Genomic DNA, 15,732 nt, shown 5'->3' on the forward strand with positions numbered 1-15,732 from the left:
CAAAAACACTGTCACACTTTCAAAATTATGTATCTAAAGGAAATATCTTCTTAAAACTATAAGTGGTTTATTCTATATAATTTTATTCTTTATAAAAATGGAATCACACTGTTTGACATAAAAAGTTTTATCATAAAAATATATAGGAATTCCTACAAGTTTAATTAGTATAATAAAGGTTTTTCCTTTGGACAATTTCTTTAAAATAGATTTTTAAAATTATTATTAAAAATATTATTTGTATAGTGTTTTTTTTATGTTTTAGTAAAGTTTTTTCTTTTTTATTATTATTAGTTTCAGGTGTACAAAACAATGTAATAGTTAGACATTTATGCCCCTCACAATCTACTACCCCTCTGACATCATATATAGCTATTACAGTTCCACTGACTCTATTCCCTATGCTGTGCTCCACATCCTGTGACTATATTTATATATATATCACAATTTATATATAAAATTATAGTTAACATTCATTATTATTCAGCTTCAGTTGTACACTGCAGTGGTCAGGCATCTACACCGTCTATGAAGTGGTCTCCCTAACAAGACAAATGTCCATCAGATACCCTACAAAATCTTTACAACGTTATTGATTATATTCCCCAAACTGTCTTTAGTATCCCCATGGCATATAGTGCTTAGTGCTTTAATGTTTACAAAATATTCACCCATACTTATTTTGATTCTCAAAACAGTCTTCAGAAAGTGATGATATGATCATACATTTGAGAAAGATTGATGTCGTCTTGATCAAAGATAGGTGTTTTACCCAGATCCATTAAGCCAGTTAGCAATTTCATCCTAAACTCAGCCTGTGACTACAGAACTGAAGGCTTGATTCTTTGCCTCTCTGCCCTATGACTCACAGAGGGTCGTAGTCTTTATTCTCAACCCATTCAACCTCTATCTTAAACCGCAGTCCTTCAGCTATCCCTTGTAAGAAGGTCATCATCTTTTGAGAGTGAGGGCAGAGATGAGGTGGCCAAAGTTAGAAATTTTGAAAAGCTCATGGCTGTTACTGCATTCATGGAAGACAACAAAGAAGCTTGCCAAGCAGTGCTGGGGCCCCTTTGGAGGCTGTGGTAGAAAGGAGCCCATTTCTCTGTGGTATAACTTCCTCCACAGTGCCCCTGAGGGGTACATGCAGCCATGGAGAATTTGATTCACCTAGGACTTAGCATTTTTCATGAGAGTTTGGCAAAAAAGACAGAGAAATGGACTTTGGAGAACTGAGAGAAGTGTAATTGAATTGATGGACCATGAAATTCCATCTAAACCAGAGAAGCAGGGATTTAAAGTTAAGAGATGGCTACTGCTGATGACATTAATATTACAGTACTATATTTATACTCCAAATTCAAATCCACAGTATTTGTGTTTATGGACAACTTGGAGCCACAGTAAGGCTTATTTATTGTAGGTTTTTAAATGCATTTAATGTCATTTTTATTGATTTTTTCCAGCCCTTAATTTTCCATAAGACCTTGATCTTGTCAGTCATGATTTTGCCAATCAGTGCACTTTTTTGAAATTTAACTCTAACATTAGCTTGATCCAACATATACAATATTTCAGTTTTTTAAAATACTGGAAAAGCTTTGAATAGTTGAGTAAGTTTTAAATGAAAAGAATATATACAACAAAATATTACAGGATTATAAAGTCAGTGGGTTTTTCAGAAGGTAAAACTCCTCTATATGTTATTGCTATTTGAGTGGGGAAAAAAGAAGCATGTATATTGAGTAGGAGAATAATTAAGGCAATGAAAGCCCATAAAGGTGTCACTTTTGCACTCAGTGAATATCATCAAGGCAGGGACACTCTCAGTAAAAATGTTGTCAAGTAGATTTCATTTTGAAAGCAAACCTTTTGTAGAGGAAAAGTTTTTGAAACCAGCTAAAGATAAATAAAGTAGATGCAAATGATATTGTAAAATGAAAGTTGTACATCAATAATGTTGGTTATATTCTTCACCATCTTTAACAACCTCTGAATGTGTATATTTTTAAAGTAAGAGAAATAGATGTTTTTACATGTATTTTAATGCAAAAAGTAAAAAGTAAAAAGTAATTTACAAAAAACATATGTTCACACAAAAACCTTTACATGAATGTTCATAGTAGCATTATTGATAATAGCCAAAAAAGGATGGTTCAAGTAAACTGAATTAAATTGGGCCAGATGCTGAGCAATTAGTGGAAAGTAAGAAAGGGGACTCCATTTAACCTTGAACATTTACCTTCTAGTACCATACACATCATAATATTGGTGCCTCGGAGCAGGATGTATTGTCTTAAAACAACACAGGGCTTGACAGTGAACAATATTTTCATAGTCAACATATTGACTTTCAGTCTATTGATTATCAACATACTGACAAGCACGGAAGACCCAATTATGACTGAAGAGCAAAATGTAAATATTGTCGAACTTGAGGATGTTAAATGAACACATGACCAAAGATGGAAATGAAAGAAGAGGAAGGTAGTGGGATAAGCAGCAGTGCTGAGATCTTCATCTTTTTTTTTTTATTAAATTTATTGGGGTGACAATTGTTAGTAAATTTACATAGATTTCAGGTGTACAATTCTGTATTACATCGTCTATAAATCCCATTGTGTGTTCACCACCCAGAGTCAGTTCTCCTTCCATCACCATATATTTGATCCCCTTTACCCTCATCACCCACCCCCCACCCCCTTACCCTCTGGTAACCACTAAATTATTGTCTGTGTCTATGAGTTTTTGTTTCTCATTTGTTAGTCTTGTTCTTTTTGGTTTATATACCACATATCAGTGAAATCATAGGGTTCTCTGCTTTTTCTGTCTGACTTATTTCACTTAGCATTATACTCTCAAGATCCATCCATGTTGTCACAAATGCTCCTATATCATCTTTCCTTAACGCCGAATAGTATTCCATTGTGTATATATACCACAACTTCTTTATCCATTCATCTATCGAAGGACATTTTGGTTGTTTCCATGTCTTGGCCACCGTAAACAAAGCTGCAATGAACATTGGAGTACACGTGTCTCTGTAGAGAAATGCTTTTATATTTTTGGGGTAGATACCCAGGAGAGCGATTGCTGGGTCATTTGGTAATTCTATTCGTAATTTCTTGAGGAACCTCCACACTGCCTTCCATAGCGGCTGCACCAGTCTGCATTCCCACCAACAGTGTATGAGAGTTCCTTTTTCTCCACAGCCTCTCCAACACTTGTTACTATTTGTTTTGTTGATGAAAGCCATTCTGACTGGGGTGAGGTGATATCTCATTGTGGTTTTCATTTGCATTTCTCTGATGATTAGCGATGTTGAGCATTTTTTCATATGTCTATTTGCCATTTGTATATCCTCCTTGGAGAAATGTCTCTTCAGGTCCTCTGTCCATTTTTCAATTGGGTTGTTTGTTTTTTTGTTGTTGAGTTTCATGAGTTCCTTGTATATTTTGGATATTAGCCCCTTATCAGAGGAACTGTTTGCAAAAATCTTCTCTCATTCAGTTGGTTGCCTCATTATTTTGTCAATAGTTTCTTTTGCTGTGCAGAAGCTTTTCAGTTTCATATAATCCCATTCGTTTATTTTAGTTTTTACTTCCATTGCCTTTGGAGTCAAATTCATAAAATGCTCTTTGAACCCAAGAGACCTTCATCTTATACAGGGAGATGGCTTGCTATTCTGTCAGAGTTTGATGGAACAAGAAATAGAGATTTATGTACAAAATGTGGGAGTGATCAAATGAAATGGGGAGTGATGTTTGCCTGAACTAAATCTTCACATATAGCAGAAGTCTATGTCTAAAGTGGATCAATTAAGAAATACTGAGTAGGAACATGGATAGCACCAACAGAAGTGAAACACAAATGGTTAAAAATGGTTCCCTCTGGGAAGTGGGACTGAGGTACTTGGGCATATAGCTGTTATTTATTATTCATTAAGAAACCCATCATCAGGCTTTCTTACTATGTAATGTTTTAATCATGTAGTATCACCTTGATTCAAATCTTGAAAAATAATATTAAGAATGAGCTTAACAAGAAATGTGCAGAAACTATCAGAGAAGAATTTTTTGTTCAGAATCATGAATAAAGGTAATAAATGGAAAGATAGGCCTTTCTTCAAGATCGGAAGGTAAACTGAGAACAATATCAACTTTTCTTAGATTAACATGATCTGAATAAAACAAGAGGACATTTTAGGAAAATTAACAAAAATAAATAAAAGAATTCTGAAATTATAAAGAAAATATACATTTTTTAACTAAATTGTGCTGAGTCAACTTAATCACCTACTGAAAAAAAAAGATTCATTTCTGTCTCTTTTCTTATACCAAAATAAATTCCAGATTTAAACTGATTTAAATAGTGATTTCTGATTCAACATGTTAAACATAACAAAATAAGGAAACTACAAATCTACTGCATAAAAGTATGGGTACATGTATATCTAATCTTGCAGTGAGAGAGGCTTTTTAAGCAAAATAAAAACACCTTAAATAAAAGGAATGGCAAATTAGACCACATAGAAATTTAAAATTATGTTTGCAAAAATATTGTGAATGGATAAGAAAAAAAACCCATGAAACATATATGACAGGTAGAAGATTTGTTTTCTTAATTTATAAAGAGCTGGTAGAAACCAACAAGGGGGGAAATGGTCAACAGGATAGGAAAATGACATAATAAAAGGGAAAGTTGTCCAAAGAAATGAAACAACTTCCTCTAGGCCAGGGGTGTCCAGACTTTTTTCAACGTTTTTCACTAGGGACATATGCGGTAAAATACACAAACAGCCGGGCCACTCACTCGAGGTGAAGTACATATTGCCTCACCTGGTTTATTTAACTAAACTAAATCTATTTTTGGAATTTGCTGCAGGCCTGTTAACAATGGATCATGGGCCGCAGTTGGCCCGCGGGCCGCAATTTGGACACCCCTGCTCTAGGCCTTTGTTCATCATCCCCTTCTCCACCATTTAAATCCTACTCACCTTCCTTATCAGAGTGAATTGCCATCATTTTCCCAAACCTGTTCTTGACTTATCTAAGAGGAATACATTGATCCTTCTAACTTACTTGTTGGTAGCTTTGCTACATTTCTCTTACACATCATATTTTTCACTTTTCTTATAGCTGGTCATGTTCATCTTTTTCTTCCACTCTTGATTATAAATTTCTTAAGAGAACAAACCGTGTCTTCCTCATCTCAATCCTCAACACTTCAAACCTTCAGTAACAACTAATAATCCTTGTTTGAATAAATAAACTAAGCAGGTTCTTCAAGGAACACAGGTCTTGCAGATAATGTAAGTCAGTAAGGGTCCTGGATTCACAAAACTATCATTTGGATTTAAATTTCTGGATAAAATCTCAGCAAAACTGATAAGGCACCTTTCATGCAAGACACAAATTAATTTTCTGTCTATGATAAAAGTATTTCATGGCATTCCCTTTCATTGGTTTATTCATGTAAGTAGCTATAAACACAGAAATTGCATTGTAACAGGAAGCTTTGCTCTCGAGGATAGTTCACAGCATCTCACAATATGAACTTTCAGGTGTCTGAGCTATGCAGAAATGAGATTTTTTTTTCTTCTGAGACTCTGAAAAGAGTAGAAGATAACACCAATGTTTGTACCCACATTGCTTATCTCATGGCAACAGGTTACAGTTCCATAGCTCCATGTTCCCGAGCATTTTCTGAATGTGTAATAGCTGAGTGTTCGTGAAAGAAAATGCAGTAGATGAAAACAAATTAAATTGGTTTGTGCCCAAGGCAGCTGAAAGGTACACCTGAATTTATGGTCTCTAGGTACCAAAAATAAATCTTTTGGGCTTAATCACAAGCTTTCTGCTACTTTTGGAGAAAGAAATCCATGTCCAGTAAGATTCCTCTTATACTTGTAGGTGTTTTGATTCTTCCCACATTGCTATTGAATCTTTGGGACGTACACACACTTTCACACAGGTGACATTTCCATTGAAGAAAATACATCAGTCTGATATATGTGTGTGTGTGTGTGTGTGTGTGTATACACACATATATATATGTGTGTGTGTGTATATATGTGTATATATATATATATATATATATATATGAATCATTTTTGGAATTTTGTTCCTTGTCTTTGGAGGTAATAAATATTCAACAGGAAAAAGAAATACAGGGAAAAAATAATTGTCCTCAATGATAAGTCCTGACACACTTATGAGATTAAATGATGTGTTGAAAATTCTCTGAAGCATTTTTACAATGAGTTAAAGCTAATATTTTCTTAAGCACCTTTTCAAGGAAAGTATTATTTTGTCCTTGGCAATGCTGAGTTCAAGTGTCAATAGCAATGTATTTCATACTTTTATGAGCAAAACACTTTGTAGAGTAATGAGATTATAGGAAAATTAACTCAAGAAGAAGTTAAGTTTTTTTACACATGGACAAAGGGAAGTAGAAAAACTTATCTCCTACTTCAAGAGTCATTTAAAGAAAAGGATAAACAGGGTCAAATATATGGTGATGGAAGGAGAACTGACTCTGGGTGGTGCACACACAATGTGTGATATAGAGGATGTATTACAGAATTGTACACCTGAAATCTATGTAACTTTACTAACAATTGTCACCCCCAATAAACTTTAATTAAAAAAAAAGAGCAGTTACTCCTTTTTTCAAATGGGTCCACTATGTGTTGGGCATTGAATGCCTTACTTCTTTTTATTTTTCTTCAAATTAAAGTTTGTTGGGGCAACAATTGTTAGTAAAGTTACATAGATTTCAGGTGTACAATTCTGTAATACATTATCTATATCTCACATTGTGTGTTCACCACCCAGAGTCAGTTCTCTTTCCATCAACATATATTAGACCCCATCTACCCTCTTCGAGAGCCCCCCTCCCTCCTTACCCTCTGGTAACCCCTAAACTATTGTCTATGTCTATGAGTTTTTGTTCTTTCAGTTTTTTGCCTTGTTCTTTTGTTGTTTTCGATTTATATACTACATATCTGAAATCACATGGTTCTCTACTTTTTCTGTCTGACTTATTTCGCTTAGCATTATAATCTTAAGATCCATCCATGTTGTCACAAATGGTCCTATTTCATATTTTCTTACTGCCGAATAGTATTACATTGTGTATATATACCACAACTTCTTTATCCATTCATCTATCAAAAAACATTTTGGTTGTTTCCATGTCTTGGCCACCGTAAATAAAACTGCAATGAACATTGGAGCACACTTGTCTTTATGGATAAATGTTTTCAGATTTTTTAGGTAGTTACCCAGGAGAGGGATTGCTGGGTCGAATGCCTTACTTCTAAAAAAGTTAACTATCTCTAGGAAAGGAAACGGCAGAGAGAGCTTACTGCCTGGGAAATAGTGATTCAAGACATCTCTGAACACAGGAAGCAATACTTGGACAAGTACTTGCTTTAGAGTCAGAATGCCTGACTTGTACTTCTATTAGTGCCACAAATTAATAGAGTGACTTTGGACTGATCACCCTATCATCCTTTAGACTCCTTTTCCTTATCTTCAGAAACAAAAGAGTCAGATTAGATTATCTTTAAGGTCCCTTTTGGCTCTAAGATCCTAATCAGCGTAACAGAGTTTTGTCTTGGGCTCAGTTCATCTTTGTATTATGCTGGACTTTATTTCTCAGAATCCTGATACCTGAGAATTCGATTTAAGTCTTCATTGTACTAAGGCCTATAAAGATGCTTTTAAAGAGTAACTAGCTTCCAATTTTCAACTTTCCCCATACAGCATCATAAATTCTCATTAAGAAGCTTTTATTGATCATTAGTGTATGTGGAATATGTGAGTTAGAGATGCCTATGTAATCATATAATTAATAAGAAAAACATGTAAGAATGGAACTAATCAAAGATCTTTGCAGAGACTTTGAGTCCTTTAGCTTGGCTAGCTTTTATTGGCGTGCTCTATATTTTTTCACTTTGGCTTCATCCATGATCTTCACTCTCTGCCTTGAAAATAAGAAAAATTATGAAAAATGTATCTGCCTTTCTTAAGTTGCTTAGCATGGCAATATCATTTAGAAATATTTCTTTTTTAAAGAGTCTCACTTTTTAATATAACAAATAATATGATAGATGGTTATTATAAAAGTGAAATTAAGGTTATTATTCTCATATGTCTTTAGACAATTAAATGTCATTCATTATCAAAATAAGTTGCAGTTAGCAGTAAAAAATTATATACTCATCTGTTGGAAATGTTAAATAGTTAGTTTATTTAGAGAGGAAAAAAAGGCAAACAAGCTAAGGTCCTGAATTTTTTTCTAATTTTCTCAACAGTGTTTACCACCAACAATGCTAATTTTAATTCATATCAATTATTTTAGTTTTCTGAATCATTAGATATCAAGTTTTTAGAATCTTTTGTTGTCAGACCTTTCCCACCAGTTGAATTAAGGCTGTTTTTCCCGTGATCAATCAGATAAAAATCAATAATATAAAGATCAAAGTCGTCAAACACCTTATGCTAATTTTAAATTGCATGCAAGCCTAAAGCTGGTGCTTAATACCTTCATTCTTTTCCTCTGTAGGCATTCATGTCCATGTTCCAGATCCTTACCCAGGAAGGATGGGTAGACGTAATGGACCAAACTCTAAATGCTGTGGGACACATGTGGGCACCCGTGGTTGCCATCTATTTCATTCTCTACCATCTCTTTGCCACTCTGGTGAGTTTAGCACTTTTTTTCAGTTATATCTGGGAATTCATAACGGGATGAGCACCAACAGATTTTTGGCCTATTTTTAATTTCAGAATGAAAGCCAGAAAACCACTATAGTTGTATGATGTCCCTTCCATTCTAAATTTCTATGAATCAGAGAACTCCTTGAACTGATTTCAGATGTAGGTAAGATGTTGTGTACATCAGGTACAGGTGTTTGCATGAGGGAAAACAAGACAAAACAAAATAGAAATCTCACATTAGCATAGCAATTTAACTATCTCTAGGCATTGACACCCTAGATGATCTAAGGATTAAACCAGAACTACATTATTATTTTCTTTTAATCATGGAGAGACACTCTCTTCAATTTCACTTCTTCTTCTCAGCTGTAATTAAACTAAAGATAGAAGCTAGAGACCTCAGGGTGCAGTCAGTTAATTAGAAATCAGCTCAGTGTTTTCATGCTATGTGAGACTGAAACAAACACATGAGAAAAAAATAAAATGCATAGCTGCAAATATTGTAAAAACACAATAAAACTGAATAATTGACTCAGTCACAGTTTTCTCTTCGATATTATTTCCATTAAGAAGAAAGAAAAAAACATCAAGAAATGCAGCCTATGACATACTAAGACATATAATTCTCAGGTCTTTCTAATGTCAAATGTACATTTCTATGTAATAAATTTGTGCACATTTAAGAAGGAAACTTAAGCTCTACTCTTATGTTAAAAGTTCCAAGTTAAGGAACCAAAATATTTACCTTTATTAGGAACACATGAAATAAAAACAACTGTTACTTTTATTAAGAGGCAAAATGTTTTACAACTTTATTCCTAATGCTAAGAACAACCAATCTAGGTAATAGTCCCATGTTACAGATGATGAAACTGAGGCTCAGAAGAGTTAAGTAGTTTTCCCAATGTTACATAGTGTAAATGCCAGAACATTCCCAGGTCTTCCTGGTCTCAAAGACCGTGGTTTTGTTGCTGCTTCCCTAGATTATGAGCTTAGCATTATCACTGAAAATGTCTGCCCAAGACATTTTCAAACCTCTGCCCAAGAGTCACTAAAATAAAATAAATTGCAGAGGAGCTCTAAGGTCCCTTCCAATTCCAAATATCTATGAATCAAATAAGTGCTTGAGAAACTAGATGTTAAATTAGTGGTTGCATTTGCTATAGGCAAAGACTTTCAAAACTAAAACATGTTCATCAAAAAGTATATAGGATATAGTGTTACATGGTATAAAGCCTTGGGTTCAAACAGTAGAACACCAAAGAAATAGTTTTGGCATTTTTTTATATGGGGTAAGTAAAAATATTCACAAACGGAAAGAAGATTGAGGAAATGGAGGCCTATCTTCCAGAGCCAAATCTGACTGTGCTGGTGTTTATGGGACAGGTGGCCCTGAGGTCCCTGCATCCTCCATTCCAGGACTTTTAAGTCTGTGTTTGTCGTTCATTCATTTATTATTCATTCACTCACTAACTCACTCATGAATTCAACTAATGTTTAGTAAACATCTACTATGTATTTAAGTTCCTTCAAAACTAGGAATAGCTTGGAGAGTATGTATTGATTACGGGTTAAATGCAAGATAAATATGATTGAAATCATCGATGTATGGGGATAATCTATCTAATTGTTTTTCTATTAAAACAATATAATTATTTGCTATCCTCATTGCAAATTTTTTACACACAGATATAGACTTGATCCTTAAGTCCGAGACTCACACAGTATAAAAGCAGAAAGAAAAACTGTCTCGCCTAGTAAATTATTTAGCAAAGCGAATTTCTTTAAGTGAACTTCTGCAGGGATTGCTAATATAATGAAATATTATATTAAATCTGATACACAGACTTCTTGGGCAGTCTGAATTTTCCTTATTGGGCCAAAAATATGGTCATGACTGTGGAACACTGGAGCACTTCCAAGGCCTCCTGAGGTTTCTTTCACCTGAGCCTTTAGGAATTCACAGAGCACAGCTTGAAAACCCATATCTAATTTCATCCCTTCATTCTACTGATTTAAGTATCTGCTCAAAACTTTTACTATCATTTTTATTGTGATTTTCAAAAAGTACTTTTTAGTTAAAACTGAGTATTGAAATTGTTTTTTCTTTTATTTGTAATTTTCTTTAAAAACTCTGTAAAGCAATTGAGAACGTAAAAGTCAGTGAGGACACTCTGGTAAATATGGTGGAGAACAAGAGTATGGACTCGGAGTTCACAATGTAGAGTCGGGTTCTAGTTCTGCTGCCCACTAGATGTGTGACTGGAAGAAGCAGACAACTTCCCTAATCTCTATGTCATGTTATATCAGAAACTGAGAATAATGATGCCCCACCCCGAGCATTCAAAGTTGCCACCTCCATGTGAGTTGAGATTGTATTTGGGGGGATGGTTTAGCCATGAAATTAGAGGATTCTCGTAGGTATCATCAACACCAAGTTCCTTTATGTTAAGTAAGATGGTGTGCGCATTTGAAGCTGTATATTAATAAGTGCTAAATGTTTTTATGTTAGTTCAGCTATTTATAATTTATAGATAACAAAATATTATTGATCGGTATGAATTATGATTATTCCTGAACCAAGTTCCTGTCTCCCTTCTTTTTTCCCCACACCCTTTCTCCCAAACAGTGACTATGATGAAATGGGTATGAATCCCTCTTCCAGTTTTAAATGATATTTCATTAAATTCAACATACTATTAACTATAAGAAAACTCTTATTCTGTGTAACATTAACAAAAAATACCAACAACTAAACTATACACATGGATGATAAGGTGTATCCCAATTTCAGAGTTGTTAAAATGTGAAAATAAATGTAGATGTTAAAATCAATGAAATGCAGTAGTTTCCCACACATATGTATCTATTAAAAAATATGTAATTAATTGAAGATGATTATCTACAAACATTTTATACCATTAATGTTTAACATTAATATTAATTTTTTAGTTTGAGGAACACTGCTCCAGAGCATTGCTGGCCATCCGTGAGGAAATGTCCAGAGTGCACATTTCTCTCATTATTATCTCCATACACCATGCTGAGACCAAGTTATATTTGATCATGTGTTTCCCTCTTCACAAATCATTAGTAGCAGCAATTTTCAGAATAAAGAGTATCAAACTCTACACATATCCTGTTAAGTTTTTCACCAAATATTTTGAAATCTTTTTACCTTAATATACATAAAGCTCATTAGGTCATTAATATATATAATCATGAATATATGAAATAGGACTGAGTATACCATATTTGTTTAGCAGTTCCTTTCCTAGTGGATATTTAGGTTGTTTTCCAGTATTTTACTCTTACAATGTTACAACTAATATGTGTGTGCACTGTATCAGTTTGTGTGAGAGTTTCTCTAGAACATATGTCAGAAAGCAGGATCCGGGCTCCTGGATTCTGGCCAAGTGTAGCGCGGGTTTGAGTGCACATACCCAATCGGGTTCACAGGTTTTATTTATATAGCCTGTAACCTAGAACTAGTTTGTGCGTTTTTGAATGATTGTGTAAGTAACTGTATAATATCCTAGATGTTGCCTCCTGGTTCTCAAAACCTAAAATATCTACTGTCTAGATCTGTCATGTGCGGACCTCTGCTCTGTAGGCACAGTGCACTAATTTACCCTCCCAAATGGTTGAGAATTCCTGTGTTCTTACAGTCTGATCTCTGGTTGATATTGTTAGACTTTTAAGATTTTGACAATCTTATGAGTTCAATGGTGATATCGCTTTGCCTTAACTTGCATTTTTCCATTTCCATAATTATTAATAAGGGAGCACGTCTTCATATGTTTATTGGCCATCTTCTTTATGACTCGCCTGATCATATGCTTTACCTATTTTTCTAATGTCTACTTTGTCTTTTTTAAATTCATTTGTTACCTTCTGGCTATTAGTCCCTTGACTATGACATAAATGTTGTCTCTTAGGTAGTATTTTGTTATTCTGATTTATCTGTAATATCTTTTGATATTATACTTTGACATGGTCAAAACTATGAGTTACTCACTTATGGTCAATATTTATTTTGGACTTGTGCTTAACTAATTCCTTCCCACCCTGAGGTAATAAATATATTCTCCTCTATCTTCTTCTCATTGTTTTAAATTTTTGCCTTTTGCCTTTAGGTCTTTAAGGCATCTCAATTTACTGTTTATGTGTACTATAAATTAGATGAAATACACTGTTTAAATAAAACTCAAATTGATTTTCCTCTACCACATTTACGTGAAATTTTTAAGGCCTAAAGATATTTAATGGATTTCTCTGATTATGATGCCTAAAGCAAAAACTATTCAGATTTTTAAATTTATATTTTTAAAAATGAGAATTAATTAATTCAGTTAAAGAAAACACCCTATAACTGAGAGTGTTACTTCTATACTACCCAAAATGTCTAGGGACCAAAGTCACTTCCCAGATTTTGCTTAACGCATGATCAGCAGTTGTTTTTCTCCTCCTATTTATCCTCAGAATGACCATCATTATAATGGGCTTTATAGAGTTAGCTTAATTTGATTCAGCACCATTTTACTGAATCTCAGCTACTATGTATAAGTACTAACCAACATCCTGACCGAAGGGAGAAAGAGCTTAATCCCTGTCCTCTTTGGGCCTACAACTAGTACAGAAATAGAACTAGTAAACACAAACAAACCAACAAACAAAACCTGTGATGCAAGGCCTACTAATAGAAATGATAAAAGCCATAAGTGTATGCCGTTGCTTACTAAGTGATCAGTGTGCACATAATACACATCTGCTTCCCAGTCTTTCCAGCTCTACCTTATTTGAAATAGTATTTAAAATATTGGCAGTAAAGCAGTCAGAGATAGTTTGTGAACCAACATATAAACATGTGCATGGAGGTAATAAGCTTGTTGAAAACTAAACATTTCTAAGTTAAAACCTCTATTCCATAAGTCTGTCTAGGCTTGAACTTACACTAAAATGAGCATTTTTTTAAAGTTGTGTGTTTCTTTTTAGAAAATACTACAAAGCATTTAAACTCAAATGGAAAAAAAAAAAAAAAGTCCGCATAAATATACAAGCTCTGATTGTTTTTTATCCATGCTTCCCAGGGGTGCCACACAACCTGGTGAGTTCCTGATTTCGTCTTTTCAGGGAACAGGCATGTGCCAAGTAGCAAAAAAAGAAAAAAGAAAAATGTTTCACTGTGGTTTGTTCTGGAATTAAAATAAACAAACAAAACAACAACAACAAAAAAAAACAGCAGGCTAGTCCATCACCCCCTGGGGACATCAATTTTTCAGCTCACAATGAAAATCAAGTTTAAGTGTATAGTCAATGCATATTCATAACCATTACCTATTATCCCTTTAAAATGTCTCTTTCATCCAACAGGTATGTATTCTATATTTCTGTCTTGGTTGTAGAATTGTCTAATGCTTGTAAAATCAATCTTTTCCCCCACTTTTGCCAATAATTTACGGGTTAAGGACTGTGGAAGACTTAACCAGTTAAAAGACGTGTGTGTTTTTTTTCTCACTGTTTTTTCTTTTACCATTGTTTCAAAGGAAAGTTCTGTGATGTGAATACTGAAAAAGAAAAATGTAATTAAGCATTCATTGTGGATAGTCTTTTTGTTACCTTTGAAGTGCTTAAATTAACACAGCAATCTCTTGATTTTGCTTCTGTAGTGGCAGCTTTCTGAGAATAGTCATATTTTGTTGACAAAAATGGGCTTTCCAACGTGTAAATTAAATAACTTGATATTATAGAATTTATTTAAAAGTGCATCTGCGTTGAACATTTCCCATTTTACATTGCTCTGATTACAGTTGACTTTTTGTTGACCTATATAAAAATGAGATTGTTTCCAGCTACAGCCTGCAAGATGGTTCAGGAGAGTATGATTATAAATGGTAAAAAGGAGAAAAAAAAAAACACAAGATTAGAGAGTGCTGACCATAGTCTTGCTGTACTTCTATTGGACACTTGGAAATAAGTTTTTAAAAAATAGAAATTATTAATAAAGTTCATAGTAGAGAAAGAAATAAGAGTAAAGGTGACATTTCAGTTAAAGGGCTATCTTTAAGATATATGAAAAGGAAAAGAAAATAGTAAAAGTAAATTTCAGAAAAGAAACGAAAAGGGAAAGGTACATAAGGCTAGGGTGTGATTATATGCAGAGTTAGAGAATGCAGAATAGGATATGCAGTTACAGAGACAGAAATTATCAACCAAGAAACCCGTTCTAAAATGGTAAGGCCACCCTCCTGTAAAAATAAACCATAACTTTCAGCATTTGGAATCATGATAAGCCAATAGTAAGTTATAGATAGAGAATGAGAACCCTAGTGTGTTGGAAAGAATGGTCATGTCACAACAAAATTGTGGTAAATAATAATAATAGGAAATACAACTATTTCTGTAGTTTATTCAATTTTGCTGGCATATATTTGGGCTAAATGAAAGGAAAGTTTAATTGTGGTTCAATGTATAAAACTTAAAACGTGAATACTTAGCAAACCTTTAGCTCAGGTGAATCTGGCTTTTTCACGACCATGTAAAGAATGAGAGAAAGAGAAGAGAGGTCATAAGGATTTATAGTAGCCGAACACTTATTAAGACTCTGGGGCAGGAACCATATTGAACCTGGAAAAGGATGCTTTGAAATCCACTAATTAGAAGGTCAGCATCCCACCAATATATTGCTATGTCAATTATTAAAATTTTAAGATTGCTAGGCTTCCACAGACCTGATATGTGGCATTTTCCACAGTGAATACATTGTCAATGCTAAAAATATCTTGAGAATGGGCCTTATGATTTGAGGGAACTAAAGAAATAGATACCTGAAAAATTTTAATAGTTATTCTTCACTTTTTCATTGACATTGGTGACTCATAATGTTTCAATATTGATCATAAAATAAGGAAGTGAATGTATTACATCAGCTGTACATTACGTGTAGAACAAATACGTGTGTTGCATATTCATATAATGGAATGTTATAGGCCTGTTAAAAGTGGCA

The 15,732-nt window shown here is 33.9% G+C and overlaps 1 protein-coding gene across 1 annotated transcript in view; it reads left to right on the forward strand.

Annotated features, from left to right (window-relative positions):
* NALCN (sodium leak channel, non-selective) overlaps positions 1–15,732 on the forward strand; it is a 318,494-nt gene that overhangs the window by 186,932 nt on the left and 115,830 nt on the right. Inside the window, 1 exon segment of the mRNA XM_081047253.1 lies at positions 8,572–8,709. Coding sequence (XP_080903379.1) covers positions 8,572–8,709 — 138 coding nt within the window.

The sequence above is a fragment of the Rhinolophus hipposideros genome, assembly GCF_964194185.1.
Source record: "Rhinolophus hipposideros genome assembly, chromosome: 4".
NCBI lineage: Eukaryota > Metazoa > Chordata > Mammalia > Chiroptera > Rhinolophidae > Rhinolophus > Rhinolophus hipposideros.